The sequence below is a fragment of the Syngnathus floridae genome, chromosome 9, assembly GCF_059516105.1.
Source record: "Syngnathus floridae isolate MCC-2025c chromosome 9, RoL_Sflo_1.0, whole genome shotgun sequence".
Taxonomy (NCBI): Eukaryota; Metazoa; Chordata; class Actinopteri; order Syngnathiformes; family Syngnathidae; genus Syngnathus; species Syngnathus floridae.
The window spans coordinates 3,541,746-3,566,302 of NC_142421.1; the positions used below are offsets into that span (position 1 = coordinate 3,541,746).

The 24,557-nt window shown below is 43.5% G+C and overlaps 4 protein-coding genes and 1 non-coding gene across 8 annotated transcripts; 4 read left to right on the forward strand and 1 right to left on the reverse strand.

Moving 5' to 3' along the window:
* The first annotated feature begins 854 nt into the window (after positions 1–854).
* On the forward strand, positions 855–5,432 carry sfxn3 (sideroflexin 3). 2 transcript variants are annotated; one of them, XM_088385554.1, is made up of 11 exons: positions 855–1,074; positions 1,711–1,884; positions 2,006–2,176; positions 2,490–2,588; positions 2,684–2,759; positions 2,824–2,909; positions 2,970–3,097; positions 3,253–3,302; positions 3,368–3,417; positions 3,495–3,542; positions 3,673–5,432. In XM_088385554.1, exons 2-11 carry the CDS (start codon positions 1,721–1,723, stop codon positions 3,767–3,769), a joined length of 969 nt encoding a protein of 322 aa, XP_088241680.1. In that variant the 5' UTR covers positions 855–1,074; positions 1,711–1,720; the 3' UTR covers positions 3,770–5,432. The 2 variants fall into 2 exon arrangements, with proteins under 2 accessions (XP_088241680.1, XP_088241681.1); XM_088385555.1 differs by lacking the exon at positions 855–1,074 and adding an exon at positions 1,123–1,273.
* Positions 5,433–5,985: 553 nt separating this feature from the next.
* On the forward strand, positions 5,986–8,439 carry LOC148392958 (phosphoglycerate mutase 1-like). The gene is made up of 4 exons (XM_088384461.1): positions 5,986–6,260; positions 6,808–7,082; positions 7,459–7,639; positions 7,702–8,439. Exons 1-4 carry the CDS (start codon positions 6,122–6,124, stop codon positions 7,869–7,871), a joined length of 765 nt encoding a protein of 254 aa, XP_088240587.1. The 5' UTR covers positions 5,986–6,121; the 3' UTR covers positions 7,872–8,439.
* A 272-nt stretch (positions 8,440–8,711) lies between these two features.
* Positions 8,712–14,639, forward strand: slf2 (SMC5/6 complex localization factor 2). Of its 2 annotated transcripts, none has more exons than XM_088384457.1 (20): positions 8,712–8,879; positions 9,322–9,362; positions 9,491–9,858; positions 9,929–9,956; positions 10,040–11,217; positions 11,288–11,358; positions 11,427–11,537; positions 11,652–11,822; positions 11,887–11,992; positions 12,059–12,146; positions 12,220–12,361; positions 12,445–12,532; positions 12,629–12,805; positions 12,942–13,036; positions 13,110–13,200; positions 13,287–13,403; positions 13,493–13,570; positions 13,637–13,723; positions 13,803–13,871; positions 13,963–14,639. In XM_088384457.1, the coding sequence occupies exons 1-20, from the start codon at positions 8,812–8,814 to the stop codon at positions 14,236–14,238; spliced, it is 3,450 nt and encodes a 1,149-aa protein (XP_088240583.1). In that variant the 5' UTR covers positions 8,712–8,811; the 3' UTR covers positions 14,239–14,639. The 2 variants fall into 2 exon arrangements, with proteins under 2 accessions (XP_088240583.1, XP_088240584.1); XM_088384458.1 differs by having other exon boundaries at positions 13,110–13,197.
* A 156-nt stretch (positions 14,640–14,795) lies between these two features.
* trnaa-ugc (transfer RNA alanine (anticodon UGC)) lies at positions 14,796–14,867 on the reverse strand. The gene has a single exon. It is a non-coding gene; the product is annotated as a tRNA-Ala (tRNA).
* Positions 14,868–15,045: 178 nt separating this feature from the next.
* washc2c (WASH complex subunit 2C) lies at positions 15,046–24,006 on the forward strand. 2 transcript variants are annotated; one of them, XM_088384455.1, is made up of 31 exons: positions 15,046–15,322; positions 16,249–16,392; positions 16,484–16,648; positions 16,734–16,802; positions 17,037–17,207; positions 17,280–17,373; positions 17,457–17,518; positions 17,607–17,657; positions 17,727–17,819; positions 17,915–18,002; positions 18,118–18,177; positions 18,276–18,421; positions 18,508–18,595; positions 18,990–19,043; positions 19,122–19,271; positions 19,351–19,478; positions 19,547–19,657; positions 19,728–19,817; positions 19,882–19,983; positions 20,081–20,188; positions 20,258–20,424; positions 20,539–20,638; positions 20,712–21,080; positions 21,166–21,294; positions 21,433–21,531; positions 21,677–21,751; positions 21,839–21,901; positions 21,976–22,203; positions 22,289–22,924; positions 23,107–23,281; positions 23,352–24,006. In XM_088384455.1, exons 2-31 carry the CDS (start codon positions 16,249–16,251, stop codon positions 23,495–23,497), a joined length of 4,161 nt encoding a protein of 1,386 aa, XP_088240581.1. In that variant the 5' UTR covers positions 15,046–15,322; the 3' UTR covers positions 23,498–24,006. The 2 variants fall into 2 exon arrangements, with proteins under 2 accessions (XP_088240581.1, XP_088240582.1); XM_088384456.1 differs by having other exon boundaries at positions 19,143–19,271.
* The last annotated feature ends 551 nt before the right edge of the window (positions 24,007–24,557 follow it).

The following is a 24,557-nucleotide window of genomic DNA, read 5'->3' on the forward strand; positions in this document are numbered from 1 at the left end:
GTGCAGTCCAATCAGAAATGCATGGTGGTTCCCTCTTGGGAGCCATGTTTAATTAACAAGGGTGTCTGATATAGCAAGCCATCCCGGGAAGATCCTGTGTCCTGGGGACTAGTTATTCAATTTTATCCAATAACTACTTGCCAGGGGTAGGAAGTAACAGAGTACAAATACATCACTCACTGCCTAAGCATAGTTGTATTTAAGTTTTTAATTCAATATGTTTGCATTTAATCTTTATCAAATTTTGTGAATATTAATGTATTTGAGTATAATTTAACTTATTTGCAAGATATTTCGGTTAAATATTTAAAAGTTTAATCAAAATAATGTTGTGCATTATATTAAATAAGATAAGATGAAGGAGTAAAAGGTCTGCTACCTTTTTAATGAACACTTCAGCTACGGCTGAATTTAGCTGATATTTGGAGATTAAAGTATTTTTTATTAAAGTTATACGACTGTAAACAGTTTGAGAATCACACAACCTACAGTGGGGGAAAGGGACTGTGTCGTGACAATATGTTGTGAAACAGCACCGTCTAGCGGCCAAAAGATGTATGGTCCAATAGTGCGGTCGACTTGATCACTATTTGTACCATCAGGAATCCCAATAAGAAAAAGGTGATGATTAAAACACCACCAGTTTACATTTCACATAGATATGCAAAATGTAAAAATAATAATAATATTTTAGTGTGTTTTCTTTCTGCTTCATTGGAAAAAAAAATTCAATCAGAGAGAGGTCCACGCTGATAGGCCTTCTGTCAACTAACCACGCCCTAAATGTGTCGTCATCTGTGCCACATTTATTAACATCAGTTTTTTACAAAATATGCTTCCCCGGTGTTTAAATTTGCCTTTAAAGAACGTGAGGCTGGGTTCATTATGAACGAATAACCCATTTTATTCTCACGCTGGTCTCTTTTTGTACCTGTTTTACGGTTAATGAACAGTCAACTTGGACTAAAGCCTAATATCCCTACACCGCTCAGGACAATTGAACATCGCACATCTCTCTCAGCCGGTTGCAGTGATATTGAGAGGTCAATCGTCGTCAAATTTTAATTTCAACAGGTAACGTTTGAATTTAATTCACATTTTTAGCCATCTGAATAGTCATGATTCATATCATAACGCGACGACTGCATGGTTTAAACCCCACCGGGAAGCTTTCATCCGCGACTCACACTGGAGAGCTAGCTGTATACTAGCATAAGCGGTTAACAACCCTGGTGACTCGTTAACAATGAGGGCGTCGAAATTATGAGAATTGGTAAATAAGCAATTTAATTATTATGCAATCACAATGTCTCATCCGATGAATCATCATCGGTTCAGTCGTCTTAAGAATTTGTGCACCGACAAACATGTCACATGATCTTCAAAAGTAAAAGCCTGCACTCAGTTTGCTCGGCGAGTTTGACAGCTTAAAGTCAGGCTTAACATAACCGCAATTAATGCTGTTTACAGTACACTTTGTTATTTACACAATCAAAATTATCACACGACCGTGTTGGCGCCTTGATACAACATGTCAACTGTTGCGCATACTGGTTGTCCATTAAAGACAAAATGGAGAAATATTACGCTTTTTTTCCCTCAGTTTAATTTGATCAATGTCACCATTGATGGGAAGACAGGCAAGCCACAACTATTTGTATCCAAACTTTCAAAGTTGAACCCTAACCCTAACCCTTTTTTAAATTCAAGGGAACCCAAGATGTCTGGAGATTTGCCCCTCAACATCAACATTAAAGAGCCCCGATGGGATCAGGGGACGTTCATGGGCCGCGCCAAGCATTTCTTCATGGTCACAGACCCCAGAAACGTCCTCTTGTCCTCCGAGACGCTGGAGGAGGCCCGGGTAATCGTGGAGAACTACAGGTAGACGGCTCGCCTTGCTTTGTAAGCAAGCAAATTATAATAGATTAAAGAAGAAGCTGTTAAAATTGAAAATAAATTATATACTACCCCCAAAAAAAATCCAGTGGCTATTTCTCTCCAGAGCTGGAGTGGTGGCGCCCGGCCTGACGGAAGACCAGCTGTGGCGGGCAAAATACGTGTACGACTCGGCCTTCCACCCCGACACCGGCGAGAAGATGTTTGTGATCGGTCGCATGTCCGCTCAGGTTCCCATGAACATGTCCATCACTGGCTGCATGCTCACCTTCTACAGGTACCGCTTTAATGATCATCAAACTATCTACTCCGTGTGTGATAACGCTGACTGTAAATTTCATTTCAATAAGTGCGCCGAAAGAGCCGCACGAGGACTGAACTGCAGTTTTAATCCCAGTTGAGTGAAAATCCTCTTAAAGACTCCCGAAAAAAAAAAAAAGTGAACTTGGGTGGAGGCAACACGTCAGTTATGTGGATAATGTTGACCTAGTTTTAATTTGAGTGCTTAGTTTTTGTGAACTGAATTCAAAAGTGAGCGAGTGATCACATGATGACAATGAAGAGCATTGAAAACTTTTTTTGGTTTACAGAACCACACCGGCGGTGGTTTTTTGGCAGTGGGTTAACCAGTCCTTCAACGCAGTGGTTAACTACACCAACCGCAGTGGAGACGCTCCCATCACTGTCAAGTATGGAGAGAAAATCATATTTGTTGCATTGTTTTTCCCCCTATCATAAATAATGACATAATTAAACGATCAAATAATGCCTGACCTCCATTCAGTCAGCTCGGTGCGACCTACGTGAGCGCCACAACCGGCGCCGTCGTCACCGCCCTGGGCCTCAAGTCTCTGGCCACGGTAACATAATCAAAAAAATGACTCAACTATGATTTTTCTGCTGATTTTAAATATGTTCCCTTAGCGTCTTCCGCCCATCGCCAGCCGCTTTGTGCCCTTCGCCGCCGTCGCCGCTGCCAACTGTATCAACATTCCGTTCATGAGACAGAGGTGAGATCCACTTCACCGCAGCTCGACTCGACTCGACACATGTCGGCGTGTCCCAAACAGGGAATTGAAATACGGCATCCCCGTGACCGACGAGAACGGCAACAGGTTAGGAGACTCTGTCAACGCGGCCCAGCAGGCCATCACGCAGGTGGTGGTGTCCAGGATCGGCATGGCAGTGCCAGCTATGGGTAATGGCTGTAGTTGTCTTAAAAGTAGTCGTTAAAAATATTTTTTTTTTTCCTCATGGTCATACATGAGGTCAGTGTAAATGTAAACTGGACGTCGAATGAAGTTGTAAGAGCGTATATATTTTAATTTACATTTTTTTTTGCTACCCTCGCAGCTATTCCTCCCGTCATAATGAACGCGTTGGAGAAGCGAGCCTTCCTGAAGGTAACATTTTCTTGAAAAGGAGCCCTTCCACATTCCAAGCTAAACACGCGGTCTTCTCCCTGCAGCGCTTCCCTATCCTCAACGCTCCAATCCAGGTGGGGCTCGTGGGTTTGTGGTAAGTCAACGGTAGGCTGTAAGATAGCGCTACATTTTTAAACTCCGACATAACCTCGCCCTGTCTTTGATTGACAGCTTGGTGTTTGCCACTCCTCTGTGCTGCGCCCTGTTCCCGCAAAAAAGGTAACACACATACATGCACTAAAACACAAGTAAGGCATTGTGTCTTGTTAAAGGATGTAAAAAAAAAAAAAACTACATACATAAACAATACAATTTTGCGGTCAAACGGCATCCCGCGTCATGCTTGCAGCTCCATGAACGTGAGCGGGCTGGAGGCGGAGCTTCAAGACAGTATACGTCAGCGCAACCCCGCCACCACCGTGGTCTACTTCAACAAGGGCCTGTAGGAACTTCACGCACACATATGGGTACACAAGCAATCTAGTTAAGCTTTTCCTTTGTATTTGTTTTTGGAACCTCTCCCACACGGAGGAAAGATGTTTGTGTGTGTAAAATTAAGTCGTTACTGATATGCATATTTAGCCATGAACTCGAATGTAACTTTACTGTCCTATTATCGATCTGTTACAACCCCGGTTGTTGGTGTCTGCCCCCCCACCCCCCACCCCGTCTGTCAAAGTGGTGCTTCTTCCCTTTAAGTTCGGGGTGGGCAAGCTACGGCTGTAAAATGCTCTTGATAAATCAGAATAGTGGAGCACTACTGAGTATATGTAGTCAAACTACTCCGTTTATTCCACAGACACCCCCCCCCCCCCACACCTAAAAATGGTTTAACGCTGTCAGCACACTCGGAAAAAGCGAGTCAGCGGTTGGCACGTGGGCGGCAGGTTGTCACTGTAAGCTGATCACAAACTGTCACCGCAATAATGAAAAAAGCTGACATGCAGGACGACGTTCCGTATTTCTGGTTTTATTTTTGAAACATACTTGAAGGGGGGGGTGTTAAGTAGGTGCGGTACAAGTATTATATGTTAATAATAACGGAAGCACCATTGATATCAGTGCTCCCCATGAAAATCTGTTATAAATACTTGTTTGTGGTGTTATTGCTGTGCTGGATTTAACGGGGTTTTTATTCTGGAGTTTATATAGTTCGACACGCTGCACTGGATTTCCTCTAGTAGTAAAATGAAAAAAAAAAGGATTTTTCTTCCCCATGACAAGAAAACCGCATTCATAAACACTGTCATTTGAATGAATATTAACTGCTGGAAATACAGTTCCGTCTTTGTCGTTTGATGTACGGGAAACAATATAAATGTATATGATTGAGGGTTTGTTTGTTTTTCAAACTAAGATGTGCCTGTGTCCCTGAATGCACCAGCTAACCAGCGATTCATTTCGATTCAGGGTCACAGAGTCCCAATCGTTCCGTTTTTGTGCATTAAGTGTATTTCACACTGGTGTCCAATTTCCCACCGAGTGGTTTATTTCTACTCTTGTATTCCTGAATGACTTTATTCCAACATCCTGTCGTGTTTAATTGTATGTAATTCATCTCATCATACCTCAACCACAGGAAACATAATTTTAGCATTTGTCGCTCCTGTCAAGACTGTATGAGTCCTCGCTGTTAGGAACCAACTATCATGCTGCAAAGTCAAATAATGTAGATTGTATTGTTGATTTTGTTTCTCTCCCCTCGAATGCAACTTTAGCAGATTAATCAGCACACAACCGATACGGATTGCTGTTAGGAATGTAGCCAAAGATGGAGTTTAAAAGGTAAAGAAATATTTTTTCCACAAGCTTTATTTTAAGTGGTTTTGCACCATGTCACTATGCATAAAAAATGTCTAATATAAGGCGGTACGTGATGTCTCATTATGTGCGGTTTTTAAAAATAATTTCTACAAGTCATGGCACAGTCAAGCACATTGGAATGACACGAATGCTACGACAATCCGTGCATGTTCCACACCATGAATGTCATTATTGGTTGGGTGTACTCCCTTATTTTCTTTGTATTGTGTTGACATATATACAGGATACATTTCTTGACGTGTATTTTACTCAATGCTACAATAAAATATGTTATTTGAAATTCGAGTTTTGACTTTGGATTTGGGGATACCTGCGGCTCCAAAAGCTCTTTTTTTTTTTGCATCTTAGTTGTGAAATATGAGATATTATGCAGTAGCTTTATTATACTGCCCTCTTGTGGCAGTAAATATACTGCAGCTTATTTATCCACATGAGAAAATATTAGTTCTCAGGATAAAGTGAACATTAGCTCTTGTATTGGATGTCAACACTGTTTCTGGGTTGTGAGGGTTAAACTATAGTTAATTTATTGGAGAAGAATGAGAAAGAGTGCTTCCTTCCTTTAACAAATGTTATTCCTGTATGATTAACACACCAAGTGTATTTATATATCTAGCTATAGCCATTTTGTTGTTGGGTCATTTGAATCACTCAGGCCAAGTGGGATTGTATATGTTCTATATTTTCTTAATTTTAATTATGATTATTATGAGTAAATACCAAACCGCACTGATTGAAGGTCAGGAAACGCCCACCGCCCTCATTGGTGAAAAGAGAGAGCGTCATCTTGTACTGGAATCTCATTGGATAACAAAACCCGGAAGCGACGTGTTGACCAATCGACCGGATAAAAGTCGGCACCGGGCTGGAGTGAACTGTACCAGTGTATCGTCGCTATAACCTCGGTGAAGACTCATAAAGTCTCCCTTGTCGCGTTTTTTTCCGATTGACATATTGATCTTTTTTGATTGACAATGGCTGTCTACAAGCTGGTGCTTATTCGCCACGGCGAGAGCAATTGGAACCAAGAGAATCGCTTCTGCGGCTGGTTCGATGCTGATTTGAGCGAGACAGGAGAGAAGGAGGCAAGGAGAGGTGGACAGGCCCTGAAAGGTAACCAATAATTTTTATTTGCTTATTTATTTTTACTAAATTTAATACTTCTGCGATTGCATCAAACGTGTTGCGCGCTATGCGTACAGCGAGTTGCATAATCGTGTCTACCTCACCTCATCATTGACCATGTGACATCAAGATGAAGATGTGCAGAATTTGGTGGAGAGTAACTCAATATAACTATGAAGTAACTAAGCACGTTCCCTTTTACTCCCCACATTTTAAAACATACATTGGGTTGGTTTTTACCACCCCTGTTGTGCAACGGTGAGTGCATCTTGTTGCATCCTGCTTGTATAACCTCCTCAGATGCTACATGCTCCAACAGGCTTTTACTTTGCCGTGGTAACACATTTCTATTCTACTTTAAAAAAAAAAAAAAAAAAAAGTTGGCCAATGCACACACACCAGAAGGAGCATCGCAATGTTTTGAAGCAAGAAATGTGGCAATAACATTATGTCGTTACTTTCTGGTCGAGAATGATCAAAAAATAAAAATCATGAATTAAGCATTTTCAGCCTCCTGTTTTTCCACCCCACCCAGACGCCAACTTTGAATTCGACATCTGCTACACCTCGGTGCTGAAGAGGGCCATCCGTACGCTGTGGCTGGTGCTGGATGCCATCGACCAAATGTGGCTGCCTGTGCACCGTACCTGGCGACTCAACGAGCGCCATTACGGCGGCCTGACAGGCCTCAACAAGGCCGAGACGGCCGCCAAGCACGGCGAGGCTCAGGTGAAGATCTGGAGGCGCTCCTTCGACGTGCCTCCTCCCTCCATGGGCCCTGAGCACGACTTTGACGCCATCATCAGCAAGGTGAGGGCAAGATGCAAACAACACGATGACTGTTGTTTCGAGAGTACACATTGAGCAACACTATTGCATTAAACTTAACAAAAGAAAAGATTTTAACTTGACTGTTAAGGCCATGAAACCCAGACAGATAAGTGAAATCAGCGGTCACATGACCCCGTTATTCTTGAGCTAGTATTACCCAATAGCTTGCGTTAGGAGTTAATATATGACTGCAAAGAATGGGTTAAAGTTCAGCGTAAAGTCAAACTGGTGGCCTAGTAAACACTACGTGTCAGTGGTGGCAACCAATAAAGTCTAAATACTTTGTTAATATACTTAAATAAACATAAGATAATGATATTCAACCGCCCCATCAAAAACAACAACAACGTTGCAGGATCGGCGCTACGCGGACCTGACCAAGGAGCAGCTTCCTACTTGTGAGAGCCTGAAGGACACGATTGCACGTGCGTTGCCCTTCTGGAATGAGGAGATCGCCCCGCAAATCAAAAGGGGAAAGCGAGTGCTCATCGCCGCGCATGGAAACAGCCTGAGGGGCATCGTGAAGCACCTGGAGGGTAGGTCGAAGTTTCTCCACGCTTCCCAAAAAGACACTACGATGTAAATACTTTCCGTACAGGAATGTCCGACGCGGCCATCATGGAACTCAACCTGCCCACCGGTATTCCCATCCTCTACGAGTTGGACAAAAACCTCAAGCCCGTCAAGCCTATGCAGTTCCTGGGAGATGAGGAGACCGTGCGCAAAGCCATGGCGGCTGTTGCTGCTCAGGGTAAGGTGAAGAAGTAAAAAAAAAAAAAAAATCACCTGCAGTCTCTCATCATTGTGTGTTTGTTGGAACATTGTCACTCGCTGGCTTGTGCGATTGTTAGGACTGTAAATAAAAGGCCTGTGAACACAAAAATATTGAAATATAATACTAAGTCATATTTGACTATACTAAGCGATATTTTAAAAAACATTTGTTTGAACCTCACAATGTATGTGTTTTATGTTTTGATTCTGTCATTGATGATAATGATTAGAATATAATTCAAAAAGTGTCTTATAATACACAAAAAAACAGTAAATGGCTCCCAAAAGAAAAAGTTTGACACCCCAACTGTCTTTTACTGTGCATCATTCCATTAATGTTGTTAATGTGTTGTTGTTGTGTCCTATGATGAATATGAATGAGTCTTGTGCCGTTATTAACACTCTACTAGTTGCCAAATCTAATATCCAAGTAGCAAAGCAAAAATAATTTTCTCAGTTAAGATTTTGATTTATTAACCATTTGTCCAACAGACATTGTCAGTCTTTCATGTGTAATATCATTGCCTGAAATTGAAAGTAAAACTGTTCTGCTGCTGTCTTACTTTTGGTTCTTTATTGTACCACGCTATAGTTACATTCATAGTAATTAAAAAAATAAACTAAAACTGAGCATTCTCAAAAAATACTGATGCTCTGTAACACTAACAGAATTTTAAAAGAAATCAAAATCTACATCTTGAAAAAAGAGGTATACAGCAACAAATATTAAACTGCAGTATGCGTCGTTCACCAGCACGGGGCAGCGTTGTATCCGCCAGTTCCGTCATCTGCCGTCATTACGTCAGCACGGCCGAAGAAGACGAAAACCCGGAAGTACTACAAACCCCATAATGCAATGCGTTACTGTTCGACGACTTCGGGCGCGTAATGCCCTGAAAACAACTTTTATCTTTACGTTTGCTACCATTAATACATGACGATAACGAATGACTATTTTACCTTTAAAATGAAAAATGGACCTGAAAACAAAGGAGATACTTGGTGAGTAAGCGTGCGAAAATCGCGTTTTATTATTCGCGTTAGCTCTCTTCAAAGAGCATTTCCTCGTTTGTCGGTGCATGCAATTTTCAAGTTTGTTCTTTCTACGAGATGTGAATCAAAATTGAACTAACAAAATGGCTTTTTATCGTCACATTGAAGCGTTAATTTGGCGGTTGAAGGTTAGCAGCGAGTGTTAGCTTACGTGCTTGTGCTCCATTTCGGTGTGTACTTGATAAACACTTCAAAACATATCCGTCGCACGCTGCAATTGGCCATGAAGAATAATTGCTGCTTACAAGAAGTAAAAATTACAAAGTACAAGAACAAAGACAGTCAAAACGACAAATTAACAACATGCTGATTCCCACGTCATTTAGCCAGAACACAAAGTCGTTTGTTTTATCTGATTTTTTTGGTAACATATTTTTTTTTATGGATACAGGATTTGTAAGAATGCAGAATACTGCTCCCCAAGGATTAAAGGTAGGTCAAAGAAATAGTCTTAGTTTCATTGTTATTATAATCCAGAATTTTTTTCTTTATAATATGCAAATATCCCTTAAGGTCAATGAATGCTTTTCACCAATTCATGTTTTTTTCTTCTGTTTTAGAAACTCCAATGAAACCCTCACAAATCGCTAATCGCCTCGTAGCCCCACCCAGGAGAATGTTGCCGCTCGACAGCTCGCCTCTGCAGCCGTCAGCTCGTCTGACGCCAATTTGCTCATCTGAGTCGAACCGTCCGGAGCACCGCATGTTGCAACGGAGCGTCGTGCCCAGGCCCCAACCTCCAGTCGCCGGTGCCAAGAAACACGATGGGGCGCAAGTCCATCGACCGAGTATTTGCCGAGCTGAATCCTCTCATCGCAAGAAGGATTTCAGCTCCCACTTTCTTTCACCCCATAAAGGGAGAGAGCACAAGTCCATGGCAGCAGTGTTCTCGCGTAGTTCCTCTGTACATAAACTACTGTCCATAAAGGTACATCATAAGTAAAACATTTTTTGGAATTGGCCTGAAAATATATAATTTTATTTATTTACTCTTATAGGAACTTTCAAGTGAAAAATCCATTCCAGGTAATATCTCAGACATCAGTAGCTGGTTAAAAGAGATGAGCTCCAATCCCAGAAACCATTTTGTGATTTTTGTTGGTCTTCAGCTGCGAGCGTGGACCACGCCTCCCAGAAGCGCCACAGGGAGAGCGAGGAGAACGACGCCAGCGTCAAGAAGCCCTACGTCCGAGCAGAGCCTCCAACGCCAAAGACTCCAACGAAAACGTTCCCGACGTCACCGCACTCGTCGAAGCAGCCCGCAATTCCAAATCTTTCATGCTCGCAACCGTCGTCCAATTGCAAAGCCACCGCGCCGACCAAACCTACTGTGACCAAACCGCCTTTTTTAGGGGCCAGGCAGCTCCAAATACATTCCCATCACGGCAACATTATCCAGTTGGGATCATTTTCCAAACAAAACCTTTTCAAGCTAGCAGGATGCGACAAAATAGACAAAACAAATGTTGACGTCCAACCAAAACACAGCAAGCCTAACCCTCCTCGGCAATCCCAGCACAGTTCCTTCGACTCGTCGCTCAAGACCACGAAACGCAAACATCCCCACAGTCCTCACGGATCCCCCTCTAAGTTAAACGGTTCTCTGAGTACTCCTCCGGCAAAACGGAAAAAACACCACCGCAGTAGGACCGTTCCCAACGACTATGACCAATTGTTCACCCCGGACATCATCCTCAGGCCCGTGCTCAAGACCGCCAAGAACAAAACGGATATGGAGACGGAGAAAAGACCGCCCCGATGCGATCCCGCCGTCCAGAGTTCTGAGAACTCTTGTAGGAAAGGTGAAGACGCTGGAGGCACTTGTCCTGCCAAAGTTCCCATCTCATCTAAACACCTTCACATTTCCCTGCCACATTGCTATGTGTCGTTAGTAAGGCTCAATAACAAGTCCATAGGTGCTAAGTCCAAAGACCGGGATGTCCCTCGGTCATGCGGGCACTCGGCACACGGGAGCCTTAAGCATGACGACAAAAACAAAGCCAAGCGATCTTCCGCATCGCCCCACTCTCCACCGACTAACAGAAGCAACGAACCCGAACCACCCGAGGATAAAGAGGATTCGTTGGACGAGGACCTGGACCTGAGTCTGGGTATTGCTTTCGATTTGGAATCAAGCCACACGTCCAGAAGCAGCGATGAGGAGGACGAGCTTCCGTCGTTGCAGGAGATCATGAATCGCGTTCGCAAGGACCCAGCAACACCGGACAAGGGCGACGTCTTCTCGGAGCCGAGCACACCTGCCGTTTCCGACAATACCTCTAAAGCTGTAAGAGACTTTTCTGTACCGCCCTGCTTTAGAGATCTTTGGATCGCTTACATGTGTGTTTTTGCGTCAGCCAAATGTCAGAAGAAGCTCATACAGGAACAGCCTGGACCAGATTCTGAAAGAGATGGACACCCAAAAGAAGTAAGCTGATCGTGAATGTTTGGCTGCTTGTTTTGAGGAATGGAGCGCCAACACTTTGTCACCAACAGGGCAAAAGAGAACGAGGCGCAGCTCCGCACCTCTTGCGACGAGGAGCTGTTGAGCGTGGCGGAATACCACAAGCAGGAGGAGAACCGCAACGACTGCTCCAGCGAACAACGGTACGACACACTGGAAGCACGCTAGCCGCTTTAGCGTAGCAATTTTCTGGGTGATCTGATTCAGTCATAATTTTGTTCTGTGATCATAGTCACAATTTTTTTTTCCCCCTCCAGGGAATTCCTGCAGCGCTACTCGCTGAACTCCAGCTGCGCTATCCGAGAGACGCCTCCCGGAGAAGTGGCGTTCCACCTTGACAAATTCGGTCAGATCTTCAATCAGGATTCTCTGCAGCTCAGACAATGCACGGCCAAGCCGCAGAACACGGCGGAGAAAACGCTGCTTTGGTGAGCTGACTTTTACCCGCCCTATAATTCCAAAGATCTTAACTGCAATGTCCTCTCTGGTCAGGTCCAGCCCGGCTCAGCTCAAACTGCACGTGAATATCGGCTTGTTCCAGGAAGCTTACTGTTCTCACTCGCCGTGCCCGACTCAAATCACCAATTTTCTATTCAAGGTAGGCCCCACTTGCTCGCTGTCAACGAAGCACCCAAGCACCGAGTCATAGTTTTCTTCCGGTCAGATGATGTCGGTGCATCCTGAGAGGTTGTTGTCCGAAAAGATGCTGCAGGCTCTCTGTGACATCGCCAACTCGGCCGCCTGTAATATCGGTCAGTACTTTTTTTTCCTTTTTATTTAAATTTAGAGAACTTTCTGCCGGTGACAAAACACCGTCTTTCTCAGTGAAAAACCAAAGCCACGTGTTTACCGTGTGGGTACCCGCATTGGCTGACGTGACCTTGGCGCTGATGAACATGGGCGTCGCGTTCGTGACGCTCTTCCCGTTTGAAAACTTGCAGCCTGCGTTCACCGAGGGCGATTTGCTGTAAGTTTTGCTCTCGATCACAAATGCACTCTTGTATTTTGAAGAACTTCAATGTGATACTTTGTGTTTTGTTTTTGATACAGGAAGAACATCAGCATTCAAGGTGATTGTCCCCCTCACAACAAAGAATGGAACACGTTCCCGGAACACAACTGTAACAACATCTTGAAGGTGATGAGAGATGGCCAAAAAAGTCCTTGAGAAACCACAGCACACATTTCACCCCTTTTTTTTTTTTTTTTTTTTTTTTTTTTTTTTTTTTTGCAGTACCTTTCATACTGCTTGAGCTTGTGCCCAAAAGCGTACAGCGACTACGAGCTGCTCCTGCTGCTGACGCTGATGGCTCGAGTGGCTCTGGACCCGAACTTCATCCCCATGGCCGGTGTGGAGATTAACAAGCTATTCAATAAGATTGTGAACAACTTCAGGGACTGGGACACCATGGTCAGTTGTACACTCGCTGTAATAGATGCTTAATTCACTTATTTGTACCCTGAGGTACCCAAAGTATAGTTTGCGGGCCAATTGCGGCCTGCCAGCTATTTTTTTATGTCGTTACATTTCCAATCTTTGGGTTTAGATCCCCACAATGTGCCAGGCCCTCACCGAGCTGACCGACGACCACCACAACATGTGTCTTCTGGTTCAACTGCTGCCTGACAACACTCGCGGAAAGTATGGAAGTTCGTTGGTAGAGCCTTGATTCTGAAATAGTGCAGTCCAATCACTTTTTTTTTTTTTTTGGCAGATGCCTGCGACGGCATCTTAGTCTCTCGATGATCTCGAAACTCTTAGACGGCACATGTAGATACCGACCAACCGGAAGTGAATTCAAGGTGGTTGTTTCTCTTCTATAATTTCAATAGAATTTTTTTGGTGTCGCCTTCAATGTCATCAATAATCCGTCGTCGTGTCCTCCGCTTAGCTCAGCGCGCTCAAGCCGTACGTGGCCGCTATGCCACCTTCCTCCCTCCGCCGTTTCTTTCGGAACACTTCCAGCGGGAGTTCCACGGAGGAGGACTTGACGTTTCTGGATCAGCAGGTGACCTCAGTCTTGGATACATTTTTAACTGTATTAAACAATTGATAAAAGTTCCAATGTCGTCAATCTGTAAAATGTTTGTGTTGCAGTCCTACTACCTTTGCTACAGCCTCCTAACCTTGACCAACGAAGCTTCCAATTTCCGCTCCTTCCCCACACATCAGAAGGTAGGAGCAGCTCTACATTTGCATCCCAGTCACGCTAACGTGCCCCCTGTTTCGTTTCCCACTCAGGTGCATCTGCTTGCTCTCTCGTCGGATCTGAGAGCGCACGTCATGTGTCGCATGAGAGAGAGCGAAACGTGTCTGTACAGGAGTAAGGTGGGTGCTCTGATTGTCATGTTGTATCGTTTTTTTTTTTTTTCATGTTGCATGATAACACATCTGGCTGCACCTCCAGGTGAAGGATCTGCTGGCCAGGATTGACACCAAGTGGCAGATGATCCTCCATCGCATGCAGCCTCTCAATGTAAACCTGCTCTTACATCACTTGTACTCTTTCGGAACCTGGCTCTTGATTTTTTTGAAGTTCTTTAACACACAATCCTCCTCTGACACAGTCGAAGCTCCGCGACTACTGGAAGCCCTCGACCGTGAGAACCTCAACGTGCACAAATCATCAAGATAGTTCCAGCGCGCTCTGTACGGGGAGCGAGAAATTAGTAGAAGAGAAAGGCGAAGAGGAGGCGAGCAACGACTTCACCTCCCCCGAGCAGGACGTGCCTCAGAGCACTGAAACGGGAGCAACCAGTCAGGAGCTTGAAGCAAACCACACCTCAGACACAGATGCACAAGCAAACAGTTGCCGTCAGGATAACACACACGAAGAGTTGTGAAAAAAAAAAACTTTCGTGTTCACGTTTGCAACATTAAGTTATAAGGCCTTCATGTTACAACCCGATTTGCACTATTAAGCCTGAATCCAGATATGTACAATTCATTCCGTGCCCACATTAGGTACGCCTAAAGTGTAGATTTCATAATGCGTTGGACTTTTGTATTTTTTCTGACATTTTTGCACATAAATGGGAGCCTTCATTTGGCAAAAGTTTTGTTACTGAAAGGAAAATAATGTTTCTTGCAGATCAAAGTAATTTTAATTTAATGTCACCGTGAGAGTATGACTGGCTCTAAAAATGCAGTCAATAAACATTCCCCAGAATAGTATTTATTTATGTTTGAGCTTTTCCTACTTCTGAAATAATAAATATTTTGTGCAAGATTCTTCCTCAGTAAATGGTCCACTTTTAATGTACACTCAATCAGATTGGAGCATTACATTTATGTTTTATTGATTGCTGTTCTTTTAAATGATGAGTGTTTTCTCCGAAATATGTAAGCTGCTCGTCTTTTTATCTCGGACAAAAATAGACAATTTTTTAATTAAAAGGAGTGGAGATGCCGGGGATCGAACCCGGGGCCTCATACATGCAGAGCATGCGCTCTACCACTGAGCTACATCCCCTCATGGAGGCGTACTGGAAAAGTTTTAAATTATATACAAAACACCTCTATACAAGATCAAGTATATTTATTTGGGTTGATTTCTATTATGTCGACAAAATATGCGCATGCGCCGTAAATATTTGCAAATGGAACGCTCTTTGATAAAAAGGGGGGTGGCACAAGTGATTGAGTGCGTTACATAACAAAATTAACTGAATTCTAAAACGTTTACACGTCCGTGGCGGTTAATCACTTATAAACGCTTCAAATTCTTGCAAGTAGAGGAATCCATTTTTTGTCCCACTTACCAGCGGTTGCCTAGCAACCGCAGTCAGATGACTGTCTGCAGACAGAACATGGCTGACCTGTCAGAAGTCCAATGAGGGAAAGGCCGAATTTAGCATAATCGATCATTTGTTCGCCGTCTTTTCTCATCGCACTCCAAAGCGGTTCTTCGGGCCAGACGTCTTTGAGGTAAGCACGCTTTCCGTTTCAGAGGAAAATGTGTTTTTCGCGTGTGTCTGTCTTTGCGGGGGGCTCTTTGCGAGCGCTAACGTCTACGTTGGTTAGCTAAGTTGAGCTAGCTGCTAACTAAACACCCACACTCGCTCCCCTGCCTGTTAAAACATTTCAACTTTTTGTCAAAGTAACAGAATGTCACAACGTTTTTTGCAATAGGTTGTTTTTAAATGCAACAAGTCGGCCTTAAAGCAGTCGAACGGCGACATATATTAAAGCTGTCGTTTAAATGTAGTTGTGGCTAGTTAAGCTGTGTCATATTTTAATTAGTCTGAATCCTAAAAAAAAGTAATTAATTTCAGTCGAGGGCTGTTTGTTTAACAGGGGGGTGTTTTAAAACCTTTGACCCAGGGCAACAGTTCCAGCCTGAGTTCACCTTTAAAAGAGCCTATTGATTGCCAGCCATTTTAAACCCTTCTTATCTTTCAAGGCACACTTAATATTGTTTTGACTTTGTAAACCTAGAAACCAAATAAAACATTAGATTATCTTCTTCCATTACAAAATTCTATTCTGCCTTATTTCATTTTTTAGTGATCAGCAGTGGAACAAAATCATCAAACATCTGAACAGTTCAATGAAAATTTACTATACATGACAAAATACTGTATTTACATATAGTGTAACAACTTTACAGTTGCCAAACTTTTTGCATGCTGTTTAATAGTAGTTGTGATTTTTAGTAGCGTGTGCGAACATTGTGGCTTCTTTCAACCTATTTATAGAATAAGGCCTTTGTATTTTATTTTTTTTTAAAACAGTTTACTGAGAACAAAGTGTATTGTGATTTTTTTTTTCTTTCAAATTATGTTTTACACAATAAAGTGGTAGTGCTGCATACTTCAAAAGTGATGAATGGTAAAATGCTTCGGTGTCTGCAGATGAACGGGATGTCAGATGGGATGTCGAATGGCCCGGACGGGGGTGAGCACCCCGGGAATGATGCTCAGGTTTGGGAGAGACCGTGGACCCTCGACGAGATGCGGCAGAGCAGCGCCAACTGGTCTCTCGCGGCCGACTCGGGGGTAACGTCAAACATCAAAATGTTCTCACAGAATCAGCTGTATTGAAGACTGTTGACCTCCCTTTTTTTTTTTTAATATCCTTGCCATCCAGCTCTTCTTATTCCTTCAAGACTTCTCTCAGAGAATGCTCTCCAGGACACATGAGATGGAAAAGCAGGTGGACAGCTTGATCCGAGACACCAAGGCCACCGATAGCAGTCTGCACTCGGTCTTCAACGACTTCCTCATGCTCTCCAATACGCAGTTTATCGAGAATGTAAACTCAAAACTTCCACTTTGTACTCGTCAGTTGGCCTAACTTTAGATGGACGTGTTGCGTCAACATCTGTTTCCTGTTGCAGAGAGTGTACGATGAAGAGGTGGAGGAGCCCGTGCCCAAGACTGATGCTGTGGACAAGCAAGCTGATCAGGTATCAATAAGATTGATTTTTAATATTGTAAGTGTTTGCCAGGGTTTCAACCTCCTTGAATTACAGGGAAATACATTTGTAATTGTTTCTCAAATTATTCAAATCTGTTTGGCATGACAGATCATGTTAGCAAGCAAGGGTTCCACTAGTGGGCGCTAGAGAAAGACTTAAAAAAGCCTATTGTGGGAATCTGTGGCGCCGTTTGAGTATTTCTCCGCCATGGTTTCCCAACAGAAAAGCCGTGAGCAGAAAGAAGCTGAGCTGATCCCCAAAATGCAGGAAGCGGTGACTTACGGCCTGAAGGTGCTGGAGTCCGCCTTCGAGCACCTGGACATCAAAGCTGGAAACTCGGACTCCGAGGACGAGGAGGCCAGTGACAGATTAGAGGCAATCCTTGAGCCGAAGGTAAAGTCATTTTTGTTATGTTTCATAACTGATAACGATGCAGTATCTAACAATCTTTTTTTTTTTTTGAAGGACCTCTACGTGGACAGACCTCTTCCTTTTCTGATCGGCTCCCAGGCCTTCATGGAACAAGAGGACGTCGGCCTCGGTGACCTGTCTAGTGACGGTAATGCATTCCTTTGCAATATATCTAAATTATTAATCCCCTCTTTTGATTGAAAATGGAAAGACAATGGCTTATTGTTGCAGAACTGTCAGTGGACAGCGAGAGAGACAGCGTGATCGACAGCGAAGACATCAAAGATGAAGATGTGAGAGCGCTTGTATATTTTTCTTTCCCATTATGATCTATATATTTTTGATCTTTTAATTTTAAAAAAAAATGCTTGATATGCTCAGAATTCCGATGAGGACTTTATGCAGGAGGCCGATCGTCATAGTAACAAGAAGGTACGCTAAGCTCAGAACTACACAGTCATTAAATTTTACACTTTAAAAAAAAAAATGGGACTCTTACAGAAGGCGTCGTCTATGGTGAGCTCGGAAGAGGATGAAGACGATGATGATTCTGATATATTTGGAGAGTCGGACAAGGAGGAGGAGGATGCAAAGGTAGGTTCCGTGTCTCGTCTAATTAATCGAAATGTAATCGTGACTTTGAGTTGGCTTTTCACAACTTAAAGATCCCGTTTCTCTGTGCCATTCAGAGCGCAGGCCCGTCGTCGTCTTTTGCCGACGAGCTGGCCGCCAGGATCAAGGGCGAAGTGGTTAGCAAACCCACGGGAGATCGAGCCTGTAAGTCGGCCTTGTTTGAATTTTCTTCGCCTTCCTCGCATTCGTAACCCATCTTCATCGGAACACGAGACATTGTCAACAAAGCATGCTCATGGAGGTTTTCAAATCTTTTAAGCCTTGTCGTCAAGGAAGAAAAGCAAAAGCAGAAAAGAAGCAAAGTCTGCCAACTCGCATGGTACGGACGGGCTTTTCATTCATCCTCATCGTTCTGTGCGGTTTTTTTTCCCCACTCCAAACCCATCACGCGACTCACGTTTCTTTTCCTTCATACAGCGGACGAAGACGACAGCGACGACATGTTCAAACCTCCAAAAATGGAGTCGGATGACGACAAAGACGACGAGGATGAATTCTCGCCGTTTGGCGGGAAAAGCGGTCTCTTCAGCGGGGGGAAAGGCCTCTTTGACGATGACGACGAAGTAATATCTTCTATCAACGTTTTGGATTTCAGTACAGATATCAGGCAGCATCTTCAGGATTTTTTTTTCTATCGGATCCCACACAGGGTGATTTGTTCTCTGATGCACCAAAGCTTCCTGCGTCCAAAGAGAAGTCAACAAACGAAAGCATCAAAACCGTCACCAAAGCTGCAGGTAAAGGAAATCGGAAAAATGTTTGATACCAATTTTTCCTTGACAATACCAGCACCAATGTTAACCCTTGTATACACCGATACCAAAGGCCTGATACTAATTTTTTATCTGCACTCATCCAATCCTCGTACATACCGTGTTTCCTCAGAAATATACTTTCACGTGACTGTTTTCCCCTGACAATCATGTGACCGGCTCGAGCAAAACTGTGGCAAATGCTAATGCTAGTTTAACTCCGTGAGAAGATGAGGAAAATCGTAGCACTAATAACCGTGAAATTGCGACCATGCCAAACTTATTAAGTTAGCATAATAGAGGCATTCATGTCGATTTAAAAATTTTCCTTATCTGTGTTTAGCTTGAAATGTGATTATTTTTGTTTCATCCCCTTAAGAGCCGGAAAAAGCCGGCAAGAAAATTCCACCTGGCGCCGTTTCGATATTTCCAGGTAAATGCTGTCTGCTAGCATAGTAGCGTACATCGTGGAGGGTAAGGTTCTCAAACCAACAAAAAATTTTTCAAACAGACAACAACCTCTTCAATCCAGTTGGCGACGTAATGGCTAGCAGAGAAAACGGAGCGTCGACCGGCAAACCCCATGTCACTCCGAAACCGGCCCCAGTCGTTGGGGGACTGTTTGATGAAGAGGATGATGACCAAGATGACTTCTTCAGTGGTAAAAGCTGAAAAAAAAATCTTCTTCTGTTAACTTTGTTGGCGTTTATTAATCACTTTGAGTATTATTTTTTCCACAGTCTCACAGGTCAAACCCAAACAGGCCCCTGACCTTTTCAAAGACGAGGACGAGGACGGTGACATATTTAGCGAGAAGGCAGCTCAGAAAAAGGAGGCGGAAGAGCCGCGTGCGCAATCGGAGAAGAAGGTAAACGACAGTATGACGACAAGAAGTTTTATGGAAGTTCTTGTCGTTCTAATGACTTTTATTTTTAGATGCCTGCGGGTGCCATCTCCATGTTTGGCCCTGGAACACAAAGCTTACTCTCTGAAGGCCTGAAGAAACGTCAAACCTCCCGCAGCGACGAGTCTGACAAATCTGAGAAGGTTTGACGAGCATATTTACCAGAACCTCAGTATTTGTTTCAAGACTTTTGACTGGCATCTGCTTCTTCAGAACGGGCTGAATCCAGATGTTGGATCAGCTGTCACTCAGACCCAGAAACCTCTCACAAGTTGTCTCTTCTCCGATGATAAAGACACCCAAGTAAGTCTCTCAAGTTCCTTCACATCTACTTTCCTGTTTATTTTGTCCGTCTTCCCTTGTCTAGATTTTTCCGACTATCCCCAAGAGTCAGTCGAATCCCCACACGATGAGCCAGAGCAGAATCAACAAGCCTCCTGTGTCCTTATTCGATGACGATGATGAAGAGGTGACTGCAACAAATATTTGGATTCACACCCCAATCTGTTTTTTTTTTTTGTTTTTTTTTAGATTTCCTCAAATAGTAGCCGTATTTCTTCTTGCAGGATCTCTTTGCATCCGCTTCAAACTCCAAGCCCAAATCGAATCCAGCTAAAACAGCCACGCAGCAGCCCAGTAAAGCTCTCTCTAGCTCCCTCTTCAGTGACGATGAGGTATTTCAGGAGATCAATTCGTCACTCAGTCTGCAATGCGCCTTACTAACTTTAAGAACATTGGTTCAGGACCAGTGGTTAAGCCCTCAAATGAGTGCTACCAAGCAAGAAAGCCAGACGGGAGGAATGAAACCAAGCGCCAGCGCCCCCTCCAGTCTCCCAAGTGTTATGACGTCGCAGAAAGGAGGCCTCTTTGACGATGACGACGATCTCTTCGCTCCGGTGAAAGAGTTGAGGTATTCAAAAAAATATTCCACTCTAGACTGGGAACGTCACGAAGTGTACATATTAGGAAATTAAAAATGAATTGATGCTATGCTCAATAATGAATGTGTTGCCATCTAACGCAGTCCGAAGAAAACCCAGAGAAGTCTTTTGTTCGAGGACGAGGATGATGAAGATAAAGGATCCCTGTTTGGAATCAAAACCGCCGAGGTCAAAAACGTTAAAGTGAGTACAATAGGGAAAACTAATTTGTTTTATTTAGTCAACTGATTTTTTTTTTTCCTCTGTTGATTCTCAGCCGACGTCGCTGTTGGAAAAATCACCAGATTCGGCTAAGAAGGGATTGAAAGAAAAACCATCACTGCCACAGAAACCGCCAGCGAAGCCCCCGGAGACCCCATCGCCGTCGTCGGAGTCCAGCGAAATTAAGAAGAAGCCCGTCGGAGCCATCAGCCTGTTTGGGGGCATTGACGTTCTGGCCAAAAAGCAAGCAAAGAGCATTTTGGAAGAAGGCGACGACGATCGTGACGGCCCGCCGCCGATGGTCGACACGCAAGAGAAAGTCAAAAGCAATGCTTTCAGTTTGTTTGATGATGATGATGAAGAGGAGGATGAGCAGGCTCCAATTTTCAACGCCAGTAAACCTACAGCCGGAAACACCGCAAAGGTTTCCCTGATTTATTTATTCTGCTCAGAAAAGCACATTGACTAGTTAGCGGCTAAGCGCTTATAACTTTGAAATTTGTTTTCAGCCCGCAGAGGAGCGACCGCAGGCAAAAAGCACCGGCGTGTTCCAGGATGAGGAATTGTTGTTTAGTCCCACAAAGCAGAAGGACAACGATCCAGACGTCGACCTCTTTGCCACCTCGGATAAAACCACGGCCAGTATTTTTATCTGTTATTGTCCTCACTTGGCCACTCCATTAGGAACACCTTATGCAAGCTTAATATGATCCGATATGGAATATTGTCAAGGTTAGGTTGGATGTTGAAATGACCCGAATGTCTTTCATTTATAGAGCTCCAAGCTCAGCTCGGCAAAGCCGGCGACGCCGAGTTTGTTTTTGGAAGACGAGGAGGAAGACCTGTTTGCCTCCAGCAAGCCCCAATCGCCACCGGTACTGAATTGATTCCACTTAATCACAGATTAACATTTCTTATGTTGATTTTGAAATGATCTTTACAGCAAGTTTTGAGATCTTTTCAATTTTTGTTTTTAAGTTTGACTGACTTTTTTTGGGGTGTGTGGCTTCTCTTCCTCAGAAAGTAGCAGTGAAACACAGTACGTCTACTGACAGGCCGCCGCCGGTCAGGCCAGAAACAATTTCGGAAATTCAGGTGAGTAGTATGAACTACTTGGACACACTCTGCTGTGCCTTTTATTTTTAGTATGATATTAATAAATAATATAATCCAACTACACAGAAACCTGCCCTTCTAAGTCCTACAGAACCAAAAGAGCCGACATCAAGGATCAGCAAACTTCAAGTAAATTTAGATTTATAAAATTCTAAACGATGTCTATGTATTACTCGTGACTCTTTTTTTTTTTTTCTTTTAAGGCAAGTCTGAAGATCAACCCTGCTGCATTTCTCCCTGGCTCAGCCCCCAGCATGCCGGGGGCCGTCAGCGTTCTCCCGGGTCTGGATCCCAGTTCCTCCTCTGGGGTCTCCAGCTCCAGCATAAGCCCCAGTCCCGCCACGACGCCAATCGGCGCCCGGACGGACAGTGAGCCGGGAATCGGGTTCGACGCGCCGCTCCATGTTCCGACTTTGCAGAGCGCAAACAAGGTGGGAGAAGTGATTGTCTGTACTGGTCAGCCACAATATTAGGTACACTGTGACACTTCAAAATACGTTTTTTCTTTGTACGCAGAATCGTGTGAGAGCGTCCATACATCGCAGACCGCAGTCCAGAGCGGCGAGGCAAGCGTCTCAAAGATCAGCAGACGACCAAGAGCAACGAGAGGACAATCCCTCCGGAGCCTCCTCCGACTTGTTTTCTTCCGTCCCGCCCCCGTCAGACCACTCAAGCCAGACTGCTATCCCACAGAACTCCGCTCCTATTACATCCTCGCCTCCATCTTCTCAAATATCCACTGAGCCTTCTTTGCCGACGCCGCCTGTATCTAAACACCCCAAGAAGCAAGACTCTAGTAAGGACAGCAAGGTCCCACTCCCTTTTGAGGAGGAGGACATTTTTGCTTCAGACAGTATTTTCACAAGCACGCTTGCCGCCAGCGTCTCCACCAAGAAGGCCGAACATCCGCCTGCGGCGGCACCGAAGAAAGACCTCAGCGACCTCCCGTCAATTTTCGACGACAACAGCGATGACCTTTTCCAGACATTGAAACCAAAGTCGGCAACAAAGGTGGCCAAGACGTCGCCGTTTTTGGAAGACGATGACGACAATGACGACTTCTTCGGAGTGAAGAGCAGCTCGGCGGCTACGTCCGCGATTAGCAGAGACGTCAAGAGCGGCAACAGCTTTCCCAAGATTGATATTTTTGAGGTAATGTCCTTTGTTACATTTCCAGTCAAATTTTAGACAGTTTCTCATTTCCTATCACTAGAAACTGTGTCTCAACATGCGAGTAGTAGTGTTGACCCCCTTTCCAAAAGTATTGGAACAGCTTGGTCATTTCAACAGTGAAAAAAATCACATCATCATCGGCAAAATATTTGTCTTTACAGGACGACGTCGCCATCTTGCCTAAAGCCCCCAGAAAGGAAAAAGACAAGCCCATCGACGTCAGTCTGTTCGACGACAACGTCGACATCTTTGCCGACCTGGCAGACACTCCCGCACCGAAACAAAAGAAGAGCAAAGCCAAGGCGGCCGCCGGGTCCATCTTTGACGACGACATGGGTAAGTAAATCACCACTATTTGAGGAAGTACCAAATGTATTATTTGTGATCCTCCATTTTTTTCCTTAAGATGACATATTTGCACCAAGTGCAGTCAAAACGGCGACAAAGGTGACTCCGAAAGCAAAGACCTCGCCTCCCTCCCAGAAGACCAGCACAGCAGTGGACACGAGTAACATATTTGATGATCCACTTAATGCTCTTGGGAAGAATTGAAGTCGATTTGTCCAGTTATGGATCCACTTCGTAGTATTTTTTTGGATTGCTGAACCCGCAAGAGATCGGGCACACAGTCTTGATTTAATGGAGCATTCCTAAATTCTCATCCATTTGTTGCATCGCATCTTTATTTTGTAATATTTAGTAAGGACTGTTAATAATTAGACATGATAGCACTTTATGAAGATACCGTTGTGCTTAGTTAGACGCTGAGGCTAACAGTAGATTTGCTTTTTTTTTTTTTTTTTGCTTTGCCTTGTTGAGATTTCTTGTCTATAAGTGCCATGTCATTTTCGTCAAGGCAATTCGTAAGAGTTTTGACACTCATCCATTTCTTAACTTTTGCTGTGAGAAAACTAGAAATGGCATTTTTATCTACTAAAATGAAACATTTTATACGATCTAAGATGTGTGGTTATTTTTGTGGGGGGTATTTTCTTTTTTTTGAATGCTGTAAAAATGAAGAGCTCTTTTCCAAAGCACAATAAAACCATTAAATTACATTATTAATGTTTCACCTGGAAAGTTTACATTCTGTATATTAGTTTCTTTTTTTTTAGTCTTAACATGTTCAACAATGAGGCCACAACTTGAAAGATATCACAAACATAAGATATATTTTTCAGGGTCAAAATCTTTTGGACTGATTCATAAATATTTACAAAATAATTGGTATACTGTAAAACAAAATGCATAAACATTAATATGATAGAAGTAAGCCAAAAATGCAAAACAACAAAAACAATCAAAGAATGCTATATCCAAAATTTTACAAAAACTTTTATTCCAGGGCTAGTATTGCACAAATATGGGACTTTATTGCTCACAAAAAGCAAACTTAATAAAACCTGGAAGCTCTTTAAATCTACTAAGCAACGATTTGTTACATTGTGGTGTCAATCCAATTTAAGACCCGCCTCTATCTGCCTAAACACTCAAGATAAGTGGTGGAACTAGTGTCAATCAAATCTAAGACCCGCCCTAGATCATCTTTTTTCTAAATTGATTGGTTAGTTTTGTGTCAATCAAATAAGATCCGCCCTAACTTCTCATTTTC